The 27,012-nt window shown below is 36.9% G+C and overlaps 1 protein-coding gene and 1 long non-coding RNA gene across 2 annotated transcripts in view; one reads left to right on the top strand and one right to left on the bottom strand.

Annotated features, from left to right (window-relative positions):
* The window catches only part of LOC142406824 (uncharacterized), a 292,658-nt gene that overhangs the window by 224,396 nt on the left and 41,250 nt on the right, over nucleotides 1–27,012 (top strand). The window lies entirely within an intron of this gene.
* EIF3E (eukaryotic translation initiation factor 3 subunit E) lies at nucleotides 228–25,685 on the bottom strand. Its single transcript, XM_075495135.1, has 13 exons — nucleotides 25,528–25,685; nucleotides 23,564–23,678; nucleotides 20,363–20,480; nucleotides 16,602–16,644; nucleotides 16,026–16,130; nucleotides 13,868–13,993; nucleotides 12,243–12,367; nucleotides 11,036–11,162; nucleotides 8,842–8,943; nucleotides 7,697–7,806; nucleotides 1,927–2,029; nucleotides 1,531–1,665; nucleotides 228–395 (listed from the first exon to the last, which is right to left on the bottom strand). The coding sequence occupies exons 1-13, from the start codon at nucleotides 25,615–25,617 to the stop codon at nucleotides 357–359; spliced, it is 1,338 nt and encodes a 445-aa protein (XP_075351250.1). The 5' UTR covers nucleotides 25,618–25,685; the 3' UTR covers nucleotides 228–356.

Consider the following 27,012-nt stretch of genomic DNA (forward strand, 5'->3'; position numbering starts at 1 on the left):
TTTTTTAAATGCAACATTTGCAATAGATAATAACTAACTGTAATTCCTCACTTCCAAACTCAGACAGCTCTGAGAGCAATAGCATCCTTTGGTACAAATCTAACAGAACTGACGTTTTAAATTTGGCAAACTGTGATCCCAAATGCTTCAGAACACCATTATGCTAAAAAAGCGCCTACATAACATAATTAAGTATTTAACTATTTAAGTTAGAGAGATGCACACTGTTAAAATAAGCCAATTTTATTCAAATAATGTTAGATGGAATACATAATTACCTTTTCTCAAAAAATTTACATATTTATGTGCTTTTTAGTCAAATTAAAACTGATTTTTCCCCCCTCTGCAGAAACGTTTCAATAGAAGCCAGAGTCTTGAGTAGCCCAGTTAGGTGCCTAAAAAAAAAAAAAAAAAAAAGGATTAGTAGAAAAGAAATTACTATATTATCTGTTGGTTACTGAAATTTATGAGACATGATTAAAAAAATTAATAATACTGATATATGGCTATGAAGTGGGAATATTGTTAATTAGTGAAGGATACCCTGTAAGTTCAAAGCAACTGTTGATATAGCAGAAATACATGCTGTAATTAAGTTGCACAGCCTGAGTCCCCCAAGCTAGTAGTTTCAAAAAGGAAAAGTTCTAGAAGATTCCAAAATAAATATAAAAATAATTTGGCAGCTATATTTTTAAAAGAAAATAATATCACATAAGTTTCACATGACTTCCCTTTAATGGAATAAACTAACGCACCACTGCTTGTCCAATTTCCATCACTATTTCAGCCAAGCAGTGAAGAAGCCCAATAAAACTTTTAATATTTTGTAAGTTCTTTTAACATGTGGTTTAGTGGGGTTTTTTTGTTTGTTTGTTTTAAGTATGTATGGCTGGGTCCTCAGTGGACCTCAGAGCCATCCATCTTACACTGTTGTTCTCCCTCACAAAACTTCCCATATTGCGACATGGACAGATGCAAAACCAGAGGATCTTGCCAACTTCCTTATTTTCACTAGTTCTACTTAAGCCTCTGGCTGACCTAATTATATTCTCTAGTACTACATGAGACAGGTTTAACAGTTAGGGTTTTGCATTCCTCCTTCATGTTTCAGTCTTCAGCATCATTCATTCTTCTCTCAATACTGTATATATACCTACAGATACTTTTCAAGTACAACCCACTTGAAAAAAATACAACTACTTTAATAAATGCCACCCTTCAAAATTAGCCCTTTTCAGGCAGTAAAGGAGACCATTTGAAGGAAGAAGAGAATGAAATTACAGAAACACTCCTAGTTAAACAACAAAAAAGAATACCTAGTGATGAGGAGAGAGGTGAGAAGAAAACAAGAATCACTCTCTAATGCTCAGCATAAGAAAATAAACCTTTCCCAATTTAATTCCTACTGTGAGAACTAGAAGTAGGTACATCTGATGAATTAAGGAACAGGTTAAGAATTACACTTAAATGTATCTCACCAAAAAAAAAAAAAAGACAGCAGGAATTCAGAAAAGTGTAACTTATACCAACCTCAGATCTACCACTCTGATTCAATTTCTTCTCAATGTTCATAGCCAACATTTGACTACGAAAAGACAGGCTTTTGGTCTTTTCAATCACTTGTTGATAAGGTGAGACTGCATTGTTGCCCATGACTACATGGCCCTAAAATACAGGAAAGAAAGAAAATTTATCACTCCGAATGCATATGCCTTTAATTTAATGCTCTGCTTTCAGAGCTTTCACAAATCACCTTACACACAGGATCAAAACAGAATAAATGAAGTCCACTACACTTTATGGGCAAATAAAAAAAAAAAAAAAACCACAGCAGGAATTTGAATTCACTGTTGCTGAATAAGGTAAAAGAAACTTAATGAAAAGCTCAACAAATTCACTTGAATCAATCTATACAGTCTTACTTACCAGCTTTGAATCCAATTTGGCATCTAATCGTGCATTTCGAATTAGATTGACAATCCATCTTTCCGCTTCTTCAGGAGTCATGTTTAGTTTATCTGCCAACATACTAAAAGATAACAGACTTATCAAAAGGTGAAACAGAATCCCTCTGATGTTGGTATACATGACTAGGGACTATGGAATACAAGTTAAACACACACAAAGTTTGGCACAGCCCAAAACTTATATTCAATAAATACCACAAATCTGGGAAGCATACTGTCATTTGGCTGAAATTACTTTAAAGCTTACATACATCCACTCCTGCACATCTCCCACCCCCACTGCTTTACACTGGGACATTGTGAATAAGGAATTCACATCCTGAAAGTATATACTTACATGTTCTGAACTACATATTCCACTTAAATCTCGACCTGCACAATTTTTATATATTCCTATTAAACCTTGCCTACATTAACATTCTTTGGAAAACTGTCAATTAAGTAATCTCACCACAACATAAATCAGCAACCATCATTATAAAGAGAACAACTGAATTGCTTTTACTCTTATTTAAATCCAGCCAGCAGTCACAAAAGTTTAGATTAATCTAAAGTCTAGGTCTAGGAAAGCGTGTCTCAGTAGCTCATTTTGCAAGAAACTTCAGGGTGAAGTTTAAGGAACAAAAGCCATGAGACAGTTTTTGGTATAGAAGATGCCACAGATACACTATGCTCAGACTTCTTGTAATTTCAAGGAGGGATGGTGGGGGAGGACAGAGAAAGGAAAATTCTTAATGAAACAAGCACTCTTGTCCAGGAGTAATTCCTTCTGATGGTGTTTCCCATGGCTTTCCAGCCAACTCCTTTAGCTTCCTGCTGGCAGTTGGCTCATACAGGACATTTGTAACGCTCATTCTTCCATCAGCTTTCAGACTAAGGTAACAAACATGAGGTAAGGGCTACAGACATGACCAAAAAGCCAGCTGGCTACGCTGAGTTGCACAGGAGGTCAGTTTCCCAGCATTTTACAGTATTTTGCTTAAACATATTTTTTTCCACCTGAAAGAGTGATTTCCCTCTTGATGATTGTTAGTGTCAAGCAGATACTTTATATCAATTAGTAGCTCATCTACCTAGCTAGACTATCTATATAGTCTTCTCTATACAGTCTTCCCTCCTATATGTTCTTGATCTCTCACCCTTCTCCAAACTATAAAAGTAAATTCCATTTTTGTCACAGACAAACATGAAGTGAGGTGAATAGAAAAAAAAAAGTAACTTAAAATCCTGGACTTATACTGAACTCACGGCAGTGAAACAACACAACAGGCAACAAAATATCTGGAGTTTCACAAAGCAAGGGGAAGTAAAATCCAGCCACAGTTGCTACTGTTCCATTAGAACTGTTAATCCATGGTTGAATTAGCAATTGTAGCGACTTAAGGCAGACAACAGAATAGACAAGACATCAGGGATGTAAATTTTTGTAGAATTATCAATCACCTAGGCAGAATAAGACAGGAATTGCTACAGGAAGAAGCTACAAATTGCTTTACTACCTTTGAATCAGTGATGCTAAGCACCTGACTTGAAACCAAAGAAATTTCAAACTGAAAGAACATGGGGTGGGATGTGTGTCTGTTAGGGGAATTCTCACGTCTCTTTTAGAAGCACCAACAGAATTCAGATAAAGTAACTCCTCCTCCAGATGACCACAAGAATGGTTACTGCCACTACACTGGGGATTAAGCAACATACTTTTGGGATTAAAGTGTGGAACCTCCATCCTTGGAGATAGTCAAGAATCAACTAGACAGGGCCTTAAGTAGCATAATGGAATACTGCAGTGGATCCTGCTTAGAGTTGTAATTGGGTGCAGAGGATTAAACCAGATTACTTCCAGAGGTCCCTTCCAACCTACAGTACCTATATTTTGCTTTTTCCGTAACTTAAAGTCCCTGTGTACTTGGAGGGGAAGTGGGTACAGGCTTCTAGAGTCATTCCAAGCCAGAAACTATGAAGTGCTTTATATCACCTAGCAGATAATTCTACCTTTTCCTATTATGTCTAAATTTTACTAGCTCAGCTTCTTCAGAGGTGGCCTTTTTTAAATTAAAAAAAAAAGTTATATGAACAAACATATAGCATATATGCAGTTACATGACAGAAATAACACACCTCTGTACAGGTATTTTTTCCTGCACATGCATTTGGAAAACTTACAAGGCGTAGAATGAAAATGACAGGGTAAAAAGGTATATAAAACCCTACTTTATCTCAACTTCTACTTTGAGATTTACATGGATTTAAATTTTAATACAAAATAACCAAAGTTATCAAGTAACAGCTATCTTTCAGTGAAACAAAGATACTGTATTAAAAAAATCTAAAACATTATCACAACTTTGACACAAAAAGTGACCTTATTCCAGCACTTGTAGCAACTGGATTCCATTTCAGGGTCTCCTTGCAGGCTACACTGAAGCAGCCAGCACCACCCAAAGTGCCTGGATGCATAACATGGAGGTGCTTGCCTGGTAAAGCAACACATATGGGGGGGTGGGGTGGGGGGGCGGGGTGGGGGGGCGCATTCTCTATCCTTCCAGAGCAAATGCACTGAAGATCTATCCTGATTAGTTATGTAACAAACACCACTATTCTCCTATCACACTGTTAAAATAGGTATCTAATACTCCCAAGAGATACCAACTACAGCTTAGCCCCATACAAGTTTAACAGTTCAAATAATAGTGACACATTCAGATTTACAAATACATATTAAACGCCATTAATACTAAGGAACAGAAGCAAAGAAAAGCTTTACTCCAGATTACTATTGTTTATAAAAACTCCCACAATAATCCAATAAAACTTAGTGAATTATAATGAAATAATTTTATTAATATTTAAATAATACTGTCTACCATTTCAAGTTACAGGTGATTTCAAAGGGTAGTTGCCCAACAGTAGTTTCAAAAATAGTTCTTAAGATTATTCCTGTCCCTCTGTTTTATAAGGAGATTCACTTATTTGGGTCATGCTAGGGCAAGTGTTATTTAAGTTCTCCTTTGCTTAAAAGGCAAGTTCAAATATGAAGATGTGTGGAATTCAGTAAACAAGCCTATCTTGTACTGTGCAGAGAAGAAAAACATATAGAAAAGAAGAATGAAGCATATTCAGCTCTTCAATTAAATACAGGCATATCAAACAAACCAAAACACATTCTGAATTAATTTCATCTATTACTCCCTACTAAACATGATATTTCAAACAGTAAACTAATTGCAGGATGATTCAGAACATATAAATTTTAAGTTACAACTGATAAAGCAACTACATCCTTTGGAAAAATGTCAGCTGCCTAACAGATGTAAGTAGTTAAAAAAAAAAACCACACAACACATAAAATGAGCCATCTATTTTCCATTTAACATAAGGAATAGCAGATTTCCCACTAATTGTTTTCAAATTTGTCCTGAATAGTTAAACAGTACTTATCAAGCACTGTGGTACAACCAACTAGTTTTCAACTCCAGGAATAGCAGTGGAAATCACTTGTGGACAAGAAAATGCAAGAACTATGCCTCAGTCAAACGTTTAATTAAAAGCATTTTGACTGGCTAATTTCTTCAAAAACAAGTCCAAAATTCACTAGGAAATACTTATGCGCCCCACTTAGTAAGCCCAAATCTAATGACTGTTACAGCTTGTGCATAAATTTAAGGCTTGCATCCATCATTTAAACACAATGACCTACTGAAAAGACTCTCATTACTGATGATTGATTCCACATGATATCACCTGAAGTGATACATGGTAGGAATATCCATGTCAATCTGAAATACACGTCTCAACTCAAAGTCCCTTATCCGCCTCAGAACACACCACAATGCTTATAAAATAAAGACACTGCTACCTATACTTATGAATTATACATAACAAGGAGAGCCAACTACAATATTTTCTATCGTACTTGGGAGTTGAAATACCACATATGGCACAAAAAATATGAACTGCAAAATAAGTAATAAACACTAAATAAGCGACAACCACCTACCATAAACCTTGATTTGTTAAATAAAGCTTGCTATTTTTGCTGTAATGAACCACTGGTATATTACCCACAGTTTATCGGTATCTTTTGACAGAGAGACTTGAACAATACTTAAGATATATCCTCCGGACTCTGCTCATTGACTGGAGCCAGATCAGAGAAGCAGACTTCTTAGGAAGACATCTAGTCTTTAGTTAAAAAAGCTTAAACATCTAGTTTCATTGAAAACTTGTGCTGGAATATGTGCAGTATTCACAGTACTAAAAACCATTTATAGGGAATAGCAAGACACTATTGGGTTTTATATTCCCCAGAAACTCATCCCTAAGAGAACTTTAGTTACACTTTTTCTTCCAAATACTTATTCAAAACCCCTTCATCCTTAAGTGTGCAGTACTCTGCTTAAAGTGATTTTAGATAAAGTATTAGCCCCCTTATAAAAATGAACATTAAGTAAGGAAAAGTTTTGTTCACAGCATCTAGTTCATTGACTATTACGACTATGCTTAAAACATGATACACCACAGCTGATTAAAATGCTCAGATTCACTGTTTGCCTTTTACATTGAAGTCAGACTATTTTAAGCTGATACAAAGGTTAAAAAAAAATATTTTCCAAATGTATTGAAGACAAATGTGTCAGCCAGTGAACAGAGATTAAAAGCAATAAGAATCTTTGTCCTTTCTCCAACTATACCTATCCATGGAAAAAAAAAAAAGCAATGCTTTCAATAAGCTTGCAAAACTAAGACAATTTTCTCTCAAGTTCTTTTCTTTTGAAATCAAGCAGCATTAAATCGCTTCCTCAGAGGACCAGATGCACACATTTGCTCTGGATGCAAGCTGGTAACAAGACTCCATTGAACTTGATTGATTTAACAGCCTTGATTTCTGCTGTCTCAAGGATCTCTGCACTGTTCTCTACCATTGAGATTTTTATAGCATTCAGAGTTTTTCACTTCACTTTTTTTCCTTTTTAATTTAAGGGAAGTGGAAATATGGGGAACAGGGGCAAAGGCCAAATGGAAAGGGATCTCAAGCATACATAACCATCTTCCTGCTTAGTTTTTACAATAGAGGCATCGAAGCTGATCCATTTGAAAAGTCTGCTTTTACAAAATTAATTTGAGTAAACAACAGACACCCTTGCTAATAAGAACATTTTCTTACAGACAGATCACTCTGTGCCACAGGGAATAAGATCTACTGTTTTCTATTTTAATTAATGAAAAAAGCAATACAATTCTAATAATTTTCAAAGAACATACCTATAAGACAGATGCAGGTATCTATATCTACTAAATATAAGTAAGTTTGAGCAATTGCTGTATTTGCAGTTTGTATTTACTTAATATTACCACTCTATACCAATATGTGTGGAATTGAGCTCCAAATTAAGACACCTGGACTTCAGTATGGATATGAAAGTTCCCATTAAATCCAGTAGAGATCTCACTTGACACCATGAGAAAGTTTTAGCTTGAAAGCACTGTTTGTCTGGGGAGCTGGGGGTGGTAGAGAGAGGTTGTTTTTAAGTTAACCACAAGAATTCAGCTTTAAAATATGTTTGTTGTAATTTAGAGCAATAAAACTAGAAAGACAACTATCTAATCAGACTTTAGTTAGTGATTTTTATTTTATCTGATGACTGAATATTTTACTACTAAAGTTTACACTGTCAAACTGTCATCCATGACGGATTTTTCTGAACTGCTGTATTAAGAAGTTATCTTACCCAATGCTGATACATTGATGGATGCGACAAAAAGTCTCAAATATAAAGAGACGAGCATTCTCAATGAAGTCCTCAAGGCACGCCACTAAGAAGAAGTCATTCACAAGCACCTGCAAGTGTAAGGAGAAAAGGAACACTGAGAACAAACATGGAAGTAGTAATTTACTGGTAGACACCGTCAATAAGTAAGATTAGTGATGAATTCAGCTAAAAACAGTTCTTGGTATATTACAAGATGTGGAAAAAAAGCTACAGATTTAGCAGAAATTTTCATTGTTCTGCAGCTTGCTAAATTAAAATCACATGCTAACATGATCACTGAGGTCTGACTCAAGAAGAGAACAAGGTCTACTGCTGTCATAATTCTACTGAAGAACCCCCTAACACAGCAAATTTATCTCCCCCCTCATATTGGATTCTTCTCTCACTCTGCAATTTGATCAGCATTCTTCTTACCATGCAAACCAGTTTACTTAGTAGTGCCAGTGTTCCTATAAAGTTCAGATTACAGGACCACCACCCCTATGCAGTGAAGATGATAAGCCTTCTGATTTACCCAATTAGGTAACTAATACTCATGAAAGGAAAGCCAAACCAGAGAGTATAAGAATTGGTACTAGTGTTCAGCTATTAGAAATACTTAACTTTTACATTAGTCAACCCAAGTGTTCAGTATCTTCAACTGTTGGTAGTAGGTTAACAAAGAATTTTCCAAGAATATGTATTTAACTATCCTAATGTTATTTCACATTACTTTTCACCGCTACAATTCCAGGATGCAGTATCTTTCAGAACAGAAGGTAAATCCAAGCTTTTCTTCAAGCACTTCTCAAACACTAATGGAAAAGCTGAAGCTCAGCCAAATGCACGATTACCTACTCCCTTCTTCTAGGAGCTGCTTAAATATAATTTTAAAGCTATATTCTTACCAGTAAGTCTTAAGTATTACAAAATGAGTTGTCAAAAAAACCCAACCAAAACCAAAACACCCAACACACCAACCCCCCCACCCCAACCGGGAATTAAAACTCAGAGAACACTGGCAATGGAATCAAACATCACTTCAAAGAATTTGGCTGGCCGTTGTGAATTTTAGAGATCTTTAAGTAAAGGAAGAAAAGTCTTATAAATGTTATAAACCTTACTGTTTCACACTCTCTCAGCTTCTTCTGTGCACCATCAAAATCGAAATTAACGTACAAGCATTCCACAAACTCTGTGATAGGGTCCCTGTATGTGTAAGACTCCTGTCAAAAAAAATTAGGAACAACAGTAGAATCAAGGCCACAAGGTCACTCGAGTATTCCTTATAGTCTTCAACCAAAATCTAATATTGGAAACAAGTCCATACATCACCTTAAAAAAAAATATTAAGTTAAACTTCACAATTCCTCTTATAAAAGCTGCATAAATGCACTCTTTTTCCCCCCCAATAGTCTGGTTAAACAACCAGAAGTCTAGTTTCACCTTCAGCATTTAGTGCTGCAATCTTTGGGTTAGAAAAGTGTCAGAGACTAGAGCTGGTTCTGTATCAAACCTCCAACTTTCTTAAAATATGGTAGAACAGATAGTCTTCCTAAATTCTGATTTCAAAGAGTAGTCCAACACTAAATCCTTCATAATTCAAATTGAATGATCATTCGATTTACACAGGCAACATAGTTAACACAAATAATGCTACTTTCTATATACAAAATACCTGAATTTATTTTGGCATTACAGGAATTACTCAACTTTCTCAACTACAAGGCAGGAACAATACTAGATCTATATACATCTGTGTAAATTAAGATGTAATTAAACACCCTCTGATAAGTCTCTAATGCACATTTTAATATAGCTTAACTCAGTATCTGTCAGTATCTGCTTTAGCATACAAATAAGATCAGCAGATTAAGGGAATTACTAAGAGAGATTTTTTTTTCTCTGGATCAAAGTTATTTTTCCTTCCCCAAAGAACTGTATTTACAGTCTTTTAGGTTTAAAATTCAGTTTTATAGGTAAAGGATTTTTACATCAAAATTGTACTTGTTAACCACGTAATTAACATCCACTATGCAGAACAGTCTTGGATCAATCACCTTTGAAATTTAACAGAGATGAACAAACTGCTTACCTATCAGTTCAATACTTGCAAATGTATTGCAAGTATTAGCAATCTCTAATTGCTAGTAATCAGCCTACCACACTACATTTGACAAATCGCTTCATTCAGTGCTTTGTTTTTCCTACATAGACAAATCGCTAGTGATCTTGTCTGATCCACTTTCAAATCTGTAAACCTCTACCACTTTATGATTTAATATAATGAACCATACAGAGTAGAATAGTACTAAGAAATAAGCCTCTTATCAGATATTTCAAAACCAAAGCCAACAGAGTTGGTATTTTCAAAAGGAACACCCTAGTGATCCTTTTTTTTATTCATAACAATTGTACAAGATAAAACGAAAGCAAAAGTTGTAAAATGTTACTTTACTTCAAATATTAGAAGTTCATATTACATTAGAAGTTCAATGCTAAAGTCAGGTTTTAGCTTAAGATAAGAGGTAAGTCTTAACACTCCAACTAGTTTATAGCTTCTTATGCTACTTCTTTTGTGAACACTAATGCCTAAAACCAGATTAAGATATGCTTAAAATTTGATCTTTGCATTGACTGTGCTTTGCGTAGGTAGTTCCATCAATGCTTGAGTGGATATAATTGATTGCTAGCCTGTAATAACTGCACTGTCACATATATATCATAATTTATTATTCGCAATACATGTATTATCATTAAAAGTGTTTGAAGCATGATGGCTTGCATACAAGTTGCACGCTGATTTCAGATAATCTTTGCCATAACCCCTTTGATTGCTATCAAGCACAATTCTTTTATTGCTCTTGTCCATGTCTACAACCTTACATAACTGTGACAACAGAAGCATTTTCAAGAAAACATCATGAACACAAAACAATGCACACAGTTCAGTGGTTTTGAAATGCAAACAAGATCCCTTATTCAACCAACAACTCTTGTAGGGATGGCTGAAGAAGAAGAATCAGATCTAAAGCCATTTCACACATCTCACTGAATTTTCTACATTTAAAAGTACAGATAGAACAGCAAAGTTGAGCAAATATTCTATTTTACTCATTTCGCATCAACATGAAAGGAGGAAAAAAATTATTCTGTCTTCCCACTGACTGACATGCATTTTACTGCACAGTGAAAAATTAGTTCAATGAGAGAAAGTGAGCACCAAAACGTGTCCTAAACCAGACATACCATTAGAAGAAATTTAGTATGATGTCTCCTTAAGAAAGGACAGAAAATATAAGATATTTCAGTCCTTACCTGCTGAATAACCTTGACTAGATCTTTCAGCACTTGTCTACGTTTTCGAACATCCTTATTTGTTATGACTGCAGTAGTCAGGTATCTGAGGATATGTGGGCACATTGTCTGAATTGCATTGAGATACCTAAAAAGCAAAAATACAGCTAAAGCTCAGATAATGCAATTTTGCATCAAAACAGTATTCATGATAAATAGCTTATGCACCTTTTATGCAATACAATACCAGGGCTTATGACTGACCATTTATTCAAATATAGAAGGATGATTTATTTTTGTTAACCTTGTGATCATCTTTTTGGGACAGGGGGAGAAGGGAGGGAAGCAAGGGGAAGAGAAGGCAGCAGCGTGCTAGGGAAAGAAGAAAAGGGGCTAGCACTGCAAAAAAACCAGTCCATATGCTAAGTTCAGGTCAACGCTGGCCTAAGCTGTCAGCTAAACTGATTTCACAAAAGGGGTTTGCACGGGCACACAGAAACACAGGAATTCCTTTTTCATATTGTCATACGAGCCTGCAACTTTCCTGGCTCAACTGTCCAGTAACTCAGTCCATATCTACAAGCGAGAAGTATAAATTACAATTAAAAAAACAAACCAACACATACACTATGAAACAAAAAGAAGGCAAAAAAGCCTACTACAAATTACCAGTCTACTGGGATCATCATGCAAAAAATTCAACTGCTTTTCTTTAGTACTATTCTAATACATTATCTCCAACCACCTACTGGAAGGAGAGCAAAGCTTATAACTAATTTCTCAGTGTTAAGCTGTTCTAGACTCCTAGATCTACATACAAGAAGTCAGTCCTCTCACAAATGGCTCTAGTGTTTCAATTTTCATTTTTATTCTCAGATTTTCCTCAAGAACCCTTCTTAAATAGGTTTTGTAAAATCAAAATAGAACAATACAATAGGAGTTGGTAATGTAGCAAAACCAGTTATTCTGCCCCCACCAAGGACCAGAAAAAAAGAGCCAGTTCTTCCTACTTCACTGCCCCTTCTCCTTGAAGGGGAAGTATAACCATGAAGAAAAGCAGATTATAAACAAAAATTTGAAAAAAGGCTTGGGAAAAAAATATTCAAAGCATCAATATCATTAGAACTTCTGAAACAGCTTCAGGCTGAAAAATGTTCGACAAGCTTGCATATTCATCATCTGCCTTCATGTTGATTTAAAGACCCCAACATAGCACAACACAACTTACTGTGGTTGATAGAGAAAAAGGTCAATGATATTGTCTCTCCCTTTAGGATGATTAAAAAACACAAACAAAGACCAGTGGATGAGCCATGTTCTTTGCTGAAGAGACTGCAGCGGAGAGCTGACAGACTAAAAGAAAACATAACATTGGTTTAAGTCAAATAAAACACAGAAAGTTTGCATGAATACTAATGCATGGAAACCTGTAATTGTTCAAAAATTTGTGATTTTCCACTGGCTCCTCTTAGCTCTTACCACTCTCAGGCAGAGTTTGACTTCCAGCTTTTTAACCTGTCATCTGTTAAAGATAAATCTGCTGAAAGTTATAACCAAGATAAATTCTCCAATACTATATTCCAAATTGTTTGCCAAAATTTGTATTCGGTTATGGCAAGAGCATAGATTTTAGTTCTCCAAAGACCACCATACTAACATAAGTTATTACTTCCCTTTTTAATCCTGAATTTCGCTTCTTGTATTCCCTCTTCAGATGTGATCTGAGGAACTACTTGGCTTCTCTAGCTTTTCAGTTTTTCTTCCTTTCTAAAGCCTCAGAAGACCTTTTTTGCCATACACTCTCAGACAATGATGAAACACCGCAATCACTTTCAGCCAAGAAATAAGACTTCAACTATCTTCATTTAAACCAGCTGATAATGCACAAACACAGATTCAGCCCCAAGTATCTGTATTAGCTCCAGATTTCAGCAGCACTTCAAACAGATTGCAAAGCACCATGTTGAGAATGAACTGACATAGCAAGTAATAATCACTCCAAAGAGCATGACAACTAACTACTATGATTCTATCCTAGACAATCTTGCAGTCTAACAAAGAAGTCAAATTTAATAGTCTATTATAACCATATAGGTTCATAAAGATGAGAGAGTTAGAGAAGAAAATTTATTAACACTAGTTATCTGCCACATAGATAAAGAATGATTGGGGGGGTGGGGCAGGGACACACACAAACACCAAACACCTTTTCAACATTCTGGTTCAGGAGAGTAACACTATCACATTTCAGATATGGCCATTGCAGCCCCATGAGCAGAGAGGAAGACTGAAAGGTCCTTAATCACTTCAGTTGCTCTGAATTAGTACTGCAGCCCCACTCTTTCACTTCATGTTCTTGGTGCTCATCTCAACTCAGGAGCTGGTGAGGAAGCTGAATTGGCTGAAAACTATTTCCAAAAACAAGCTGTCTTGCATTTTCTGTCAGAAGTGTTATTTTCATGTGAGAAGAGTATAGTTTAGTTACATGCATTTTATTCTTTACAGAAAATGAATAGTACAACTCCCTGAAATTTAAGCAGCAAACAATTTCACACAATGATACCTTGCGCCCTCAAACTCATCCTTGAGACTAGTTTTTTTGTTTATTGGAAATATCTTAAAAGTGCTCAGCTACATTTTCAAATGTGGTAAGAGGGCAGCAAGTAATTTGAAGAAGGATGCTTCACTATTTCTTCAGGAGCACCCTTCAACTCTTCCACTATTATTAAGAAAGTGCCTAGTGAAAAGGTGGTAAACTACTCCTAAACAAGACTGCAAGTGATTCATAGCAAAACTTGAATACTAACACCTCTAACCTCTCACCTTTAATAACATGACCAAGATTTTACTTACATTATTATCTATTGTCTCCTTTAGTCTTGTGAGATCTTCCATGGCTGCATCCCAATTCTGCATCAGAATTTCAGATGCCAGTTTTCCCCACAGAGAACTCAAAGCATTTCTGTCTGTTGCTGGAACCTATTTTCAACAACAACAAAGTCATACTTGTAGGTTTTTAAAAAATTATTATTTATTTTAAAAAATAAGAAAAATATTTTCTGGCAGTTATTTTTGATTTACAAGATACCAAATTTGCACAGTCCTATCCTTCCAAATGTAGTACTTTGCTTTTTTAAAAAAGCAATTTAGGTACGGAAATAAAAACAGCAGTAAAGCTTCTGAAGTAGAAACTAGAAAATCCTGTCAAAGTAAGACAAAGCTCCATGGTGCTGCAGTTTACATTAAAAAAAAAAAGAAATGGCCAAGCACCAGATGACACAGATTCCTTTTTTTTTTTTATAAACACAAAATATAAAAATGTTTCTAAACTACTAAAACAAGGTTATTACAAAGTAGGTTTTAAAAACTCATGACAGTAAGTGACCACCTTAAAAAACCTAGTACTCAAAGTTCTTTCTGCTAATGCAGTGCCAAAAAGTATACTTCTTACAGAAATGTCCAGTAAAACTGCAACTTTGCAGTAGTGAATCTATTTCCTGGAAGGGTAGTCCTAAGGTCAAGCTGTGTTAGTTTTATACAGGAATGAATTACACTAGGTCATTCACAGTGTCAAATTCTGTTCTCAGATCAGTTACAATAGTTCTTTCATAGGTTATGTTTCATCCCACAGAACTTTAAACAAATCTCCTCCCCTCAGAATTAGTAACAAAAGTCCTATACCAAGCCATTACCAGCACAAACACAGTACTTCACTTTTTCAAATGAGTTATTTGACATATAAGAACATAATGCTAAGCCCAGAATTAAAGCATGAAGAATTAAGGACAGCTGCCCACAAACCTACATACGTAACTTTTACTTCCCCTCTCAGCACATGGAATGTACCTATAACACTGAAAGCCAGCTTCATCATCAACATTTAGACTAAGAGTTCAACTCATTCCTACTTTAAACCCTATTCTGATTAAAGATACATTTCCCAATTTTGCTTCTTTAATTATAGTCAATTACAGGAATTATTGTTATTTACTCTAGCAGTATTTCAGAAAGTTAAGGATATTTTTAGATGGGACTAGAAACAAGATTAGACAGCAAGAAACAATGACATGAAACACTATGTATTTTCAGCAATCACTCCACACATTCACAAGGGATACACAGTTTAGAAGTCATTATCCTCCCGGCAACCAAGGTGCCAATTTAGCAGATACTTTTAGTTGAGGATGTTCATACACACTGTGCTGGTTCCAAATCACATAATTACAGTTAGCTATTCATAATAACTGACTTTCAATACTGCAGCTGTTTTAGCTACAGTATCTGGATTTTCAAGCAGTTAACTTAAATCTCCATTTGTTAGTAAAATGGCACATTCACTGACCACCAACAATAAAATTACTGTGTTGAGATTCTTACAAGACACTAAATCTTCATTCTCAAAATTCACTCCCACCAATGACATCAATTACAACAACATGAAGAGAGTTGCTGCAGAGATGATGGATCTGGTTCTACAATTCTCATTTAAGCCGTTTACATTTCCTAGGCAGATGACTTATACTCTTAAATCCATCACAAAATTCAAGAGAAGACAGATGAGAGTTCACATAAGAAGCTGGTAGTTCACTATTATCACCAATTACATTCAATCCACCTGCAAGCTTTTCCCTACTGCTGCTTACATCTGTGGACAAAAACAAGTATTCGTTTTACTGTTTGTTTTTTTTTTGTTTGTTTAATTTTTTTCCAGGATACATTTACAGTGAGGAAAGAAGTAGTATTCCATAATTAAATGTTACCACAAGACCTACAAGTTTGAAGGACATCTCTGAATTCAGCATGAAAATAACACAATTGCTGGACAATAATAGTCAGTGATGATTATTAACAATTATTTTCAACTTTTCATCAGTGCACAGCAATTGTCTCAAAAAAGCTAAAAGTATTGTATTTTAAGAATTAATATAAACAACTTACTGGTCAAAGTATTTCATTGAAAGAAGCAAACAAACCACAAACCAAAACCCAAAACCAAACACCCAAAACTTACCAGAACCCTAAAGAAGTAGAGATATTCTGCAGCTCCTGAGTAATTACCACATTCATACTGGAATTTTGCATACCTGTAGAGTGTATCTAGGTACTCCTGCCTAAACTGAAAAGGAATACAAAAAAAGCTTTTCTTCACTAGAAAAAAAAGAAACATGCTGTTACAAGCCAATTTTAATAGTAAAGTAACCTTTGAAGTCTTTAGGTTCTTTGAAAGACATTGTGCATAGGAAAGACAATAGAAAACTATTATACTCTTAATCCATGCCACAAATTAAAGATTATACCAATACTGGAAAAAAGGTGAAATTCTGTATTACAAAGTAAAGCACATCTTAGTTACAAGGATGCAGCTAACATTAAGTTCCAGCTTTATTTTTGTTTGTATGAAAATTAAAAATTCAAAAGGCATTCAAATAAAAAAATGTTAGCATCAGGAATTCTGCCTATTAGCTACATTGACATGAGATGGGCTGAAATGCTAGCCCATGATTGGTCAAAGCTGTTGGCTGTGAGGGAGGTTGGGTAGAGATATTTAGAATTGAATTCAGACAGATAGAAGAATTAAAACACTTACACCATGCTTCTCAGCTAAATAGTCAAACAGCATCCGACCATCCCTATAATAAAAAGAAAAATACCACTGTTTTTACAAAACAAACCAATTGTCACCATGCAACACACTACGCAACACAACTTTTAGCTGTTAAAACTAAAATACCCAAATAGAGTATAAGTTTAAAGTGATACTCCTCCACTTGTTGTGCAAAAGCAACTGCAGAAATAGTGAGCCAACTACTCCTAAAATGTCATGAAATTTCAAAATCTTAAAAATTACTATAATTTTAAATAAAGAATGCCACCTGCAACAATACCTAGCATTAAGAAAGGGTGGGAGGTTGTTTTAAATTTGATGGCATCCTTAGCTTTCAGTATGAAAGTTAAATTCTGACTTCGAGCTCTTCCCACTCTCATGTTCCAATTCCACAGCAGTTGCTCTAGCCAACCAGTTTGAGTTTAACAGGAGACAGGAAAAAAAATGGCAAAGACTAAAGTAAAATAGAATTAGAAAGGAAACTTGTCCCACTGTTAGTGCTGGGACACAGTGGTTAGCAAGAATACGTCTACCAGAGCAAATGCCTGCAGAATGCAAAACTACAAAAAAAATAATCATACTTATTAAGTTCTAAACATTTAATTCACTCATGATCACATTTCTGAAGCTTTTTTTTTTAATTCAACATGGATAATAAAAGGACAAGCAGTATTATCTAGATCAAAGGAAAGTTCAAGCCTCCAGTAGGCAAGCATGAAATTATGTACCACCAGTAAGTCACACATTAATGACCACAGGACTTTAGATAGCTATTTTTGAACAATAGTTAACTTAGTGAATAATTTTTTTTATCCAGTCTCCACAATGGATCTTGATCAGCTCTTAGAGTAAAATTTTAGCACATCAGCTTTTCAATGCAATAAGAATTCCATTCAAACTCTGCTGCAATCATCTGGCAACAAGAAACACAGTTTAATTCATATACATAGTTGAATTCATATTCACAAATGAAAGAAAAGTATTTTCAATTTGGCACTTTGATTGTATGGACTGCCCTTCTACAATACAGAAAGAATTAATGACGTTTTTTCTATTCTCCAGCCCCCCCCCCCCCCGGGCATGCTTTTATACCTGCAGCTATCTTCCACTTCATCTATTCTGTAGATTCACACTTCAGTCAATCATGTGGTAAAGATGACTTGGTCAATTCATGGAACTATCATATTTGATAGAACACATACCCAAGATTTAATTGAAAAGGAGAGCATCAAGCTATAAATTCCTCTTGGGACAAAGATACAGTGAAAGTGTATGCAAGGGAAAGCGTCCCCATTTACTCTGAAATCAACTGACTGCAAAGCTGTGAGTTTGTTTAACTAGAACTTATGGTATAAGACTGTACAGAGAAATGGTACATTGCCAAGGTAGCCAAGAACGACAATCCCCAGTAATACTTATGGAAGCAATGAAATAATCTCATGGGTTTCTTCCAGTGGAACATACTTCAGGGATGAGAAATACTGACTATTCCTCTAAAATTTTAAAGTCAATGTCCTCCACCAGATGCACAGAGAAAAGAAGTGACAAGTTCTGGCTTATTTGTGAAAGATCTTCCACTTGCAAAGTCTCCTTTACACATCATCTACCATTTCCCAGACTTTGATGTTCCAAATAGCACTGTTATGGATCAAAAACCATGATCTAAAGCTGTGATAACATGCAGCTCTAAATTTGATAGAGAATCCAAATCACCAGCAGAAATTCACAAAAGTCAAAGAATCAGAAGTTGCTTTCTACTATCTAAAGCATGCCACTTGGGTCTAGATCGATTGACAACTTTCAGCCTGATACTCCCCATTACTGTATAACCCCAACAATCTGGATTAGAATTTCTGTCGAGCCAATAACCAAAACCAGTATTTCTGAGCTGCGAAGTTTTCAGACATTTTAAAAACAAAAATGATGTACCAGTTCTGAAACAAAGTTTGCTGCATGTGAGTAGCAGGGCTAATATTTTATAGCATTAGGCAAGTTCTATCCCATGCATTTTTTGATCATATCTCTTGCTTCCAAACACGGTGTTTCTGATTTGGAGTAAGTACTACTGACCAACTTCTGTGAATCAAAGGTCAAGTAACAGAATACATTTCCCAAGAAATGCTAGTACTTAGAATTGCAACAAGGTCATTTTTTTTCTAGGCCAAATATTATGATAAAAACTGGCTAAAGGCAAAGCAAGAATTGAACAAGATCTCCATATATGTATCAGAATTCAATTAGATTTGAATAGAGTGGTAGTATCAGGCAGTCTTTTCTTTAAGATAGTCCCAGTTAATAACATCAAAGCAATTACCTAATGGCAATTGGGCCTTTCACTTTCAAAACTATACTTCCAAAAGCTGTCGAGTGGCTCCTCGCTTTGCATAACCACCCAAATCATAAGCAAATGTAATTCCTTTTCTTAATATAATTATCTGACAATTATCTTAATATAATTATCTGATAATTATAAGGGTTGATTATTAGGTTTCTCAACAAGTTGGGCTAAGAGAGGGAAGGAAAAAAAGGAAGATAATCTGCACTTGAAACAAGGAGAAAACTCTAATCAAGTTCCTCCCCTTTCAGGGACCCATTTTCTTCAGGGGCAGTTGCTCCCAAACAAAGATACACCTCATCAAGAAGATTTCTGCAAACCTGGGGGGGGGGGGGGGGGGGAGAAAAAAGTTTGTGCATTCAGTGTTTTTCTGAGAAAATTCCAGAACCAATGTTACAGTCTTCTGTATCAGTAGATGCATAAAGCCTGCCAACAATAAATCCAAGTACAGGCTTCACCTTCAAATTCAAGTCAAGCCATAGGTGCTCTATCTGATGTAGTATGCTCTATTTGAAATCTTAGAGCAGGTGTGTCTAATTAATCTTCCAGAGTTGGTTAGACACATCTACAACAGTAATAACAATGCTTCCTATGTAAAGACAACAAGCAGTAATTTATGCTAAACAACTACCTACCCACCCCTCTGTTGAAGCTGCACAGTTACTTCCTCAATGACTGCAGTTGAACTTTTTCCTACAGGGCCCAACTCAGGCTTAATCATAAGAAAACTCTCACAGTCCTTGGATATAATGTGCAGACAAATTTAATTATTCCCTTAAGCAAAGTGAGAAGAAATTGGGTATGTCTTAAAAAGGTTATTATGAGCACTATCTTACACCAACAAGTTGGCCAGTTTGGGGGGTGAAGGACGGTAAAGGGGGAAGGACAGGACTCCTGAAAGAAATACATGCTACGAGGCTGAAAGGATGCTTATCCACCAGGTCTCCCAGACTAAGAAAGATAGCACTCCATAATCCTCTGTGGAAGGTAGAAAAGGGAGAGAGGGCAGACGGTCTCCTAGAAAAGACAATCTGAATTGTTTCAGGCCATATTTCCCCTCAAAAACCCCCAAACAACCCCCTCTCAAAAAACAAACAAACAAAAGCCCCCACAACCTCCCCAAAACCAATCTCGGCTGTGATTTGACCACACTGAATGATGACTGTCACTTGTCCCGAGTTGATTCATGAACATGAAGAACAACAGAGATGCCTTATCCACAGCAAGTAAAAGCACTGAAAAGAGTAAATTGTGTCCAGCAATTTCAATTACCTGACCACAAGCACTACTTAAATATTGGCTGGAAATAAAAAAGTCTTTCTTTGCAGCCTCTACACAGAGAGCATTCCTATCATCAACACCCAAGAGGTACCAACAAGCTCTCCTGAGAAATTATGTTAGAAATTACCTAGTGGACTGCATTTGCCTTGTCGTCTCTGGATCCTCAAACATCTTGACAATAGGTTCAGTTTCAGCTTGAAGCTGCTTCAGCTGTGCAACAACAGTTGTTCTCTTCTCACGCAAAGCTACACACACAAACAAAAAATATTTTAATGTAATGCCTTAAGTTTTTACAGAAACCTGCCTGTAATTACAGGTGCTGACAGCACATTTGAACATGTCTTCCCAATTCCTACCTCACTTGCCCTCTCAGTCAAGTCAGAAAACCAGAGGTATCTAACAATTCATTAAATTAATAAAAAGCTTCTAACATTTGGTTCCTTTCCTCCTGTGTGGAGTTCTAATCAAGCCACTAAAGAGCAGGTATAGCTGGAGCAGAGTCTGTATTAGACAAGGTATCTTCAGGCTTCCACTAAGGGAGAAAAAACTTTTAAAGTTCACTTATTCCAAATAAACTTGGAAAAAAGTAAACAATGCTATGATACCAATAGGATTGATTTTCCTCTAACTGACCAAGTTCTGAAAGCACATTTTTAGAATATTTATCTGACAATTATCTGAAAAACAGGAAGAATTTAAAGCAGCTCAATCTGCAAAATTATGTTTTGGAACACTGTGCACGCTTAATTAGAACATTAAACCTTTTGTGAAAAATTGTTAGGAAATAGATTTATCAGGTTTAGGGTAATTATTTTACATAGACCCAAACTTCCTCACCAAGTGGTACCAGTGCAATAAAATGAACACTTAAATAAAATTCAAAAAAACCTATATGCTTAAAAAAAAAAAACCTAAAGAAAAAACAGTAGCACCCTGAGACTGGCTATATGAGCCAAGAAACATATGGCATCAGAGAAGCCAAGACCAAATCCCAGGAGAGAACAGTATGCGGGAAATCGTGGAAACCGAGCCACACACCAGGACACTCAATGCCACAGTGAACCTATTAGGCACTCCTTTAATGATTTGACTACATATATATTTGTAAAGGAGGCCCAAATTGGCTAACACCATAACGGTGACCCAACCTAAATCTAAGAATGACTTGCCTGATAGGAAGTGTTCCAATAAGGAGAAATTATCTCCAACTTCAGATGAATCTTGATATTATAAAAGAGGAAGGGGAAACAGATGAAAGAAAACACATTCAGTTGACTTACTAAGAGAGTACAAAAATGTTTTCCTGTGACATCTCCTGGCTGTGTAATTGTAAGTTAATGTCATGGAAGACAAGACAAAAGCAACTATAAATTGTGCAGGGACGCTTCTAAGTATAACAGTGTAAGTGAACTTAGCTTTGAGTACTTAAACCAGTGAGGTCTTAAAAAAAAAAATCAGTGTAAAATTCTAACGAAGCCAGTAATTCCACAAATAAAAAGAACCTGTCTGTACATACATTCTGATAAGTGTTGATACATGAAGATGACACATACCAGAAAGATCTCAGACTAAGTCAAGACCTTTTCATAGAAAGATGTACAAGCAAGCACCCTGACTCCATGTGAAAGTACTACCTCTGCTTATGTTAATTTTATACTGTTGAATAAAAGCCACAGATCAAACAACAGTAAGTCATCATACAAAAAAAATCCTGCCAAACTGATGACATAAAATCTTAAAGATGTTTGAAAAGAGTATAAAACATTACAAGTGTGGAAATTATTGGACTATATGAAGGCAGAGCTCTTCCAGTGACCAAATTCATTCAACTTACTTGCAGCTATGACCTTATGAAATTATACACTTAGCAACCTGCTTAAATAAGTGGCTGTAATCAGAATATTAAAGACATTAGACTAGTTACTTTGTGAAAGTGTGCTAGGATTGCTATTTCTTGTGCTGCTTACTACTTCAGGATTTTACTACTTATTTACTACTGATAAAAATTATATTCTTCTTCCTTGCTGGAGCAAGGAAAGAAAGAGGAAAACCTATTCGGCTTTGAGATTTTTACAGCCCTGAGACAGTCTGACTTTTTTAAACAGTAGAACTGATAAGCAACCTAGAGGTGAAGCTATCGTTACAACTATTTCTTTGATTACAAAAGTGAAAACCTCTGGTTTGTGTTATTTGTTATCAGTCTCATGCATCACTGCATATACACCCATAAACAACAACATCTAATGCTAGCATATCAAAGATTTGGTCAAAACCTTGAATCCAAGGTCCCTAAGTCTATCACTTCTCAATGTATTTCTGAAGAGGCTAACTGCCAACTCTGCAGTTTAAAGAGCCTGGAAAGAGTAAGACCCAGAGGCAGAAGAACAGCTCCATCTTGTACCTGACTATGCAAAAGCACCTGAATCTTTTCCTCCTAAGCTGCAGGCAAGGCAGACTGTAGTCCCACTAGTTTAGGAAAAGGCAAAGAATTCCACAAAATGAAAAAAAGATGGAAAAATAGGAAGAAAGTGTATATTCAAAGACTAGGGTCAGGAAGGAAAATAAAAAACACAAAACCAAACCACCAAAACAAAACACAACCCAGAAAAAAGAAACAACAATAGGGGGAAAAAGAAAACCCTAACAACCACACAAAACCAACCATGAAGGACAGAAATTAGAGACAGCAAGATAGGCTAATTTTCTCCCCCTCCCAAAACACTCCTCAGGAAATGTAAGAAGTAAATAGGAAAGTTTCCAAAATCATGGATAAGAGAGTAAGAGATTACATTTCACGTTCTTTATGAGAATATTAATTATAATTTCTTTTCTTCTAGAGAAACAGCAATTTATATGGTGACAGAAGTGAGCAAAACACACATTTTCAAAAACTTCTGTATCTCCTCAAAGTCTAAACATCAACCATGGACAGTCAGATTAACAGAATTACTTACAATGGAAATCTAGCCTTAATACTGGATGCTTTAAAGAAAAAGTTTAGTGACCCCAAATCACTGTGCAAGTGTTTAATTTGACAGATGAAAAATAAGTGCAAATCTATTAGGCTATACCCTTAAAGTGCTAGAAATGTCCAAATTAGCATTGAAATACTTCAGACATCACTCAAAGACTAAGTTCCTGATAGAATCCCCTAATCCTGGGAAGTTTGCGTTTGGTCTATTTGTTTCAGTATTGCACATCCTTTCGTTAAGGCCCAAGATAAACAGTATTCTAGTTTTTGAGTGCAACAAGCAAATTACCGCTAGCTATTTATTATTTTAGATACAAAGGTTGTAAAACAAATTTTACTTCTAAATGAGCAGCTTACCATGTGGAATTTCATCAGAATAAAGATTTTTGTACACATCCATAGCAAAATCCACCATGTTGGTGTCACTAAGGAGATCCAGTTTTCCTTGGAGTAACTCTTTTTCATTGTATATCTGAAATGGTATTCAAGAAAATCTGTTAATTCCTATTAAATAGTTTCCAATTCATATTACGTAGTTACCTTTATGGTACAGTTTGTTTATGGATTTTTGTCCAATTAAATAGTTTTAAACATCAAATCTCATAGCTTTGCAAGATCTCACAGCTCTGTCATTTAGTGTGCTTACTATACAGCCTCTCTACATTTCTGGTCTTGGCAAGATAGCAGCAATTTCCTCCTATTTATGAACCCAGGAACTTCAAAAACTAGTCAGAAGACAAATACATTTCAGATTACTATTCCTTTAACAGGAATACTAATTCCTATTACAATTCACAGGAAAAAATCCAATATGAAAAATCTCTGAAAATTATATATTTATAAATACATGTATAAACATTTATATTTAAAAAATAAATAAAACCTTGGTCAGATTTTTCTTTTGAAGTAGTGAATACTTGCCACAAAATAACATGCTGAACAGTACAGACTAGTCAAATAATTTAAAGTGGATCTCAAAATATACACTCAAGATCAAACTTATAATTTAATTGTAGCACAGATTAATCTAAAATATGTTGTTAGGCCTATAGCATAAGAGCAAATTTAGTTTAGCTTGTGTAATTGGATGGTGTTCTTTTAAACTTGTCAAATTGTTTTTTAAAGTTCCTACCCCATAATTTAGTCATGAGTTGTGGACTGCTGTTAGGTCTTCAAGATGTAGGTGGGGGCCTAAACTAGAGTATACCTCAAAAATACATTTGCATGAAGGCTGTATTACAATTCACCACACCACATTTATGGACATCTCAGACACAGATCCTGCAAAACTTTAATTCAGCTCTGAACATCATGTTGTTCAAGATTAACACTACAATAATAACTGTTTAATTAACTTGAGCTGATTTACAAATGCCAAAATACTAGAAGTGCCTCTAAGACGACAGACAGCAAGCAAAGTCCATACACTAGACATGAAAACTGGTTAGGTCAAATTGTCTCAATGTATGCATGCTTAACTGGTTCATTTCTGAAGCCTAAAATAGTATCTATTTTAAATTCGAAACTTATGTAGTTTTACACGTTTTGTTTCCATTTTAAAATGGATCAGATGAATGCTTCAGATAGTTTTGATAGATGAGAGTTTAAAGTATCTGAAGCATTAGTGGGCTCTTCGTAGTAATATACTTAAAAATATATATAAAAAGACCAACAAAAGACAGCACTAAAAGGGACTTACACTTGGTTTAAACATAAATTCGTGATGGCAACGGTTTAAAGTTGATTAGCAACACTACCACTGATGCAACCCCAAACACCGCCCTGCAACTCCGCAGCTGAGGAGGAGCACGAGTGACAAGGGCCGCAGACGAGGTACAGGGATAAGGAGGGCCGTCTCACGCCGTCGGAAAGTAGGCAAAAAACGAACCAGGGCTGCGAGAGTTTTTCCCTCCCCCGGATTATAGGGAAGGGAAAGAAACTACGCCAAATCCGAGGAAAGGGAAAGAGGAGTTCCCCTCTGCCTCGCAAGCGAACGGCCCGCAGAGCTGCGCTGCAGGAGGAGCGGCTCCCCCAGGCCTCCTCTCGGCCCTGCTCTCCCTCCCTCACGGGGAAGGCCCACACGCCTCTCCCTCGCCCTCTCCCCACGCGGTGCATAAGCCTCAAGCTCCTCCCTTAGGAAGCGAACTCCGAGTCGCCTCACGGGCCAGGCCCAGGCCGCGCACCGCCTGAGGAAGGAGACGGCCACGGTCAGGGCGCGCCCCAGGCCCGTGAGCGGCCCCGGCAGCTGGTGGTGCCGCCTGCCACTTCTCCGCTCCCCCAGCTGCAGGGCCAGCTCCCCCACCTCTGGGATAGCCACGTACCTCCTTGACAGAAAGGAACTCCAGCAGCGGGAAGACCAAGTGCCGGTCCAAGAAGTGCGCGATCTTGGTGGTCAGGTCGTACTCCGCCATCTTGGCGACGGAAAAGAAAAGAGAAAGGCGGGGCCCAGCGGCGCGCGGGGAGGCAGCGGGCGGCCGCGGCTCTTATGGGCTGTGCGCCTGCGCGGCCCCTGCGCATGCGCGGCCCCGGCCTCCCCGGCCGGAGGGGGCGAGGCGACCGGCGCCTGCGCAGTGGGGTGATCGTTGCTGTGGTGGGTGCGAGCGGTCTGGTCTGGGGCCGCCTGGCAGAGGGACGCAAACGGGGCGTCGGCAAGAAGCTTACGGCTTTTGCTCTGTCGGTGTGGAGGGGATGGCTGAGCTGAATCCTGGGCTGGTTTTCGCTTTTTTGCTTGAGGCGGCCGTAGGGCCCGGCCGGGTGCGCGGTGTGGTGGGGCCGGGGTCCTGTGGGGATGAGGCAGGGCCCTGCCTGCGCCCCCAGCCCCGCCTGTGCCTGGGGCTGGGGCTGGGTGAAGGCGCCAGTATAGCGCGTTAGTAAGTGCTCAGAGACGGTTTGTCTCTTGTGGTGGGGTCAACTTAATAGAGCTTGATTTCTGAAGTGGTGAATTTCTCCTAAAACCATTATAGAGTAGCTGTGAGGTGGGAGTCCAGCCCACCACTTTTTGCTCAGTGTGGGAACTTGATTTAAGCTGGTAAAGAAGAACTGGAAGGGGGCCTAAACTGTTTTTGGCACCAAGTGAAATATTTGTTAAATGTTGGTCCATGTTGGCCATGGTTCTGAGCTCTTAGTGGTGAGGACATGACAGATGACATGCGATAAGGAGGCTGGGGAGCTGGTGGACAATAGCTTACACAGTGAAATCCAAGCAAGTGTGGAAAGGTATTGTTGAGTTTAGCAACAGAAACAGGGGAATCACTAATATTGATGGTAACTTGGATATTTCTCGTAGCCGGAGTAAGATAAATAGCAAGTTCACCATGATGTTAACTCACCAGAACATTGAAAGATATAAAAGGTACTTTTTGCTTTTATACTGTGTAAGCTTTCTGCTGATTTTTGTCAGGACATACAGTTAATTCTAGTGAGTCAAGCCTCATCTCTTCGCATAAAGCATGACTCAAGCCTTTGTTACAAGGAAACTTTTCCTTCCCTGAGCAGAGACATAAATCATTTGCTTAGTGAATCATGTAACTACAGACTATGTCTATAGCAGCTACAGTAGCTGTTTATGCTGAATAGTGAGTTAATATAGTTGTAGTACAGATTAATTTTAGAGTTGGCTGGTTTGTTTTAAATGTAAATAGGAAATGAGAAATAAGGAGGTAGTACATTTACTAAGCCATTCTTCAGGCTGCTAGTGATGTTCTCACTACCTTAACAGAAAGATGTAAAGGCTACAGAATTAAGTATGTGACAGGCTGGTTTTTAAAGGCTCTTCAGAGCAGCTCAATGATTACAATGGTGGAAGG

The sequence above is a fragment of the Mycteria americana genome, chromosome 2, assembly GCF_035582795.1.
Source record: "Mycteria americana isolate JAX WOST 10 ecotype Jacksonville Zoo and Gardens chromosome 2, USCA_MyAme_1.0, whole genome shotgun sequence".
NCBI lineage: Eukaryota > Metazoa > Chordata > Aves > Ciconiiformes > Ciconiidae > Mycteria > Mycteria americana.

Coding starts and splice junctions, on each gene's coding strand:
- EIF3E (XM_075495135.1), bottom strand. CDS start 25,617: ATGGCGGAGTACGACCTGACCACCAAGATCGCGCACTTCTTGGACCGG. Junction 16,645..20,362: donor AGGCAAATGCAGTCCACTAG/GTAATTTCTAAC, acceptor TTTTTATTATAG/GGATGGTCGGATGCTGTTTG. Junction 1,666..1,926: donor CCAAATTGGATTCAAAGCTG/GTAAGTAAGACT, acceptor CCTGTATTTTAG/GGCCATGTAGTCATGGGCAA.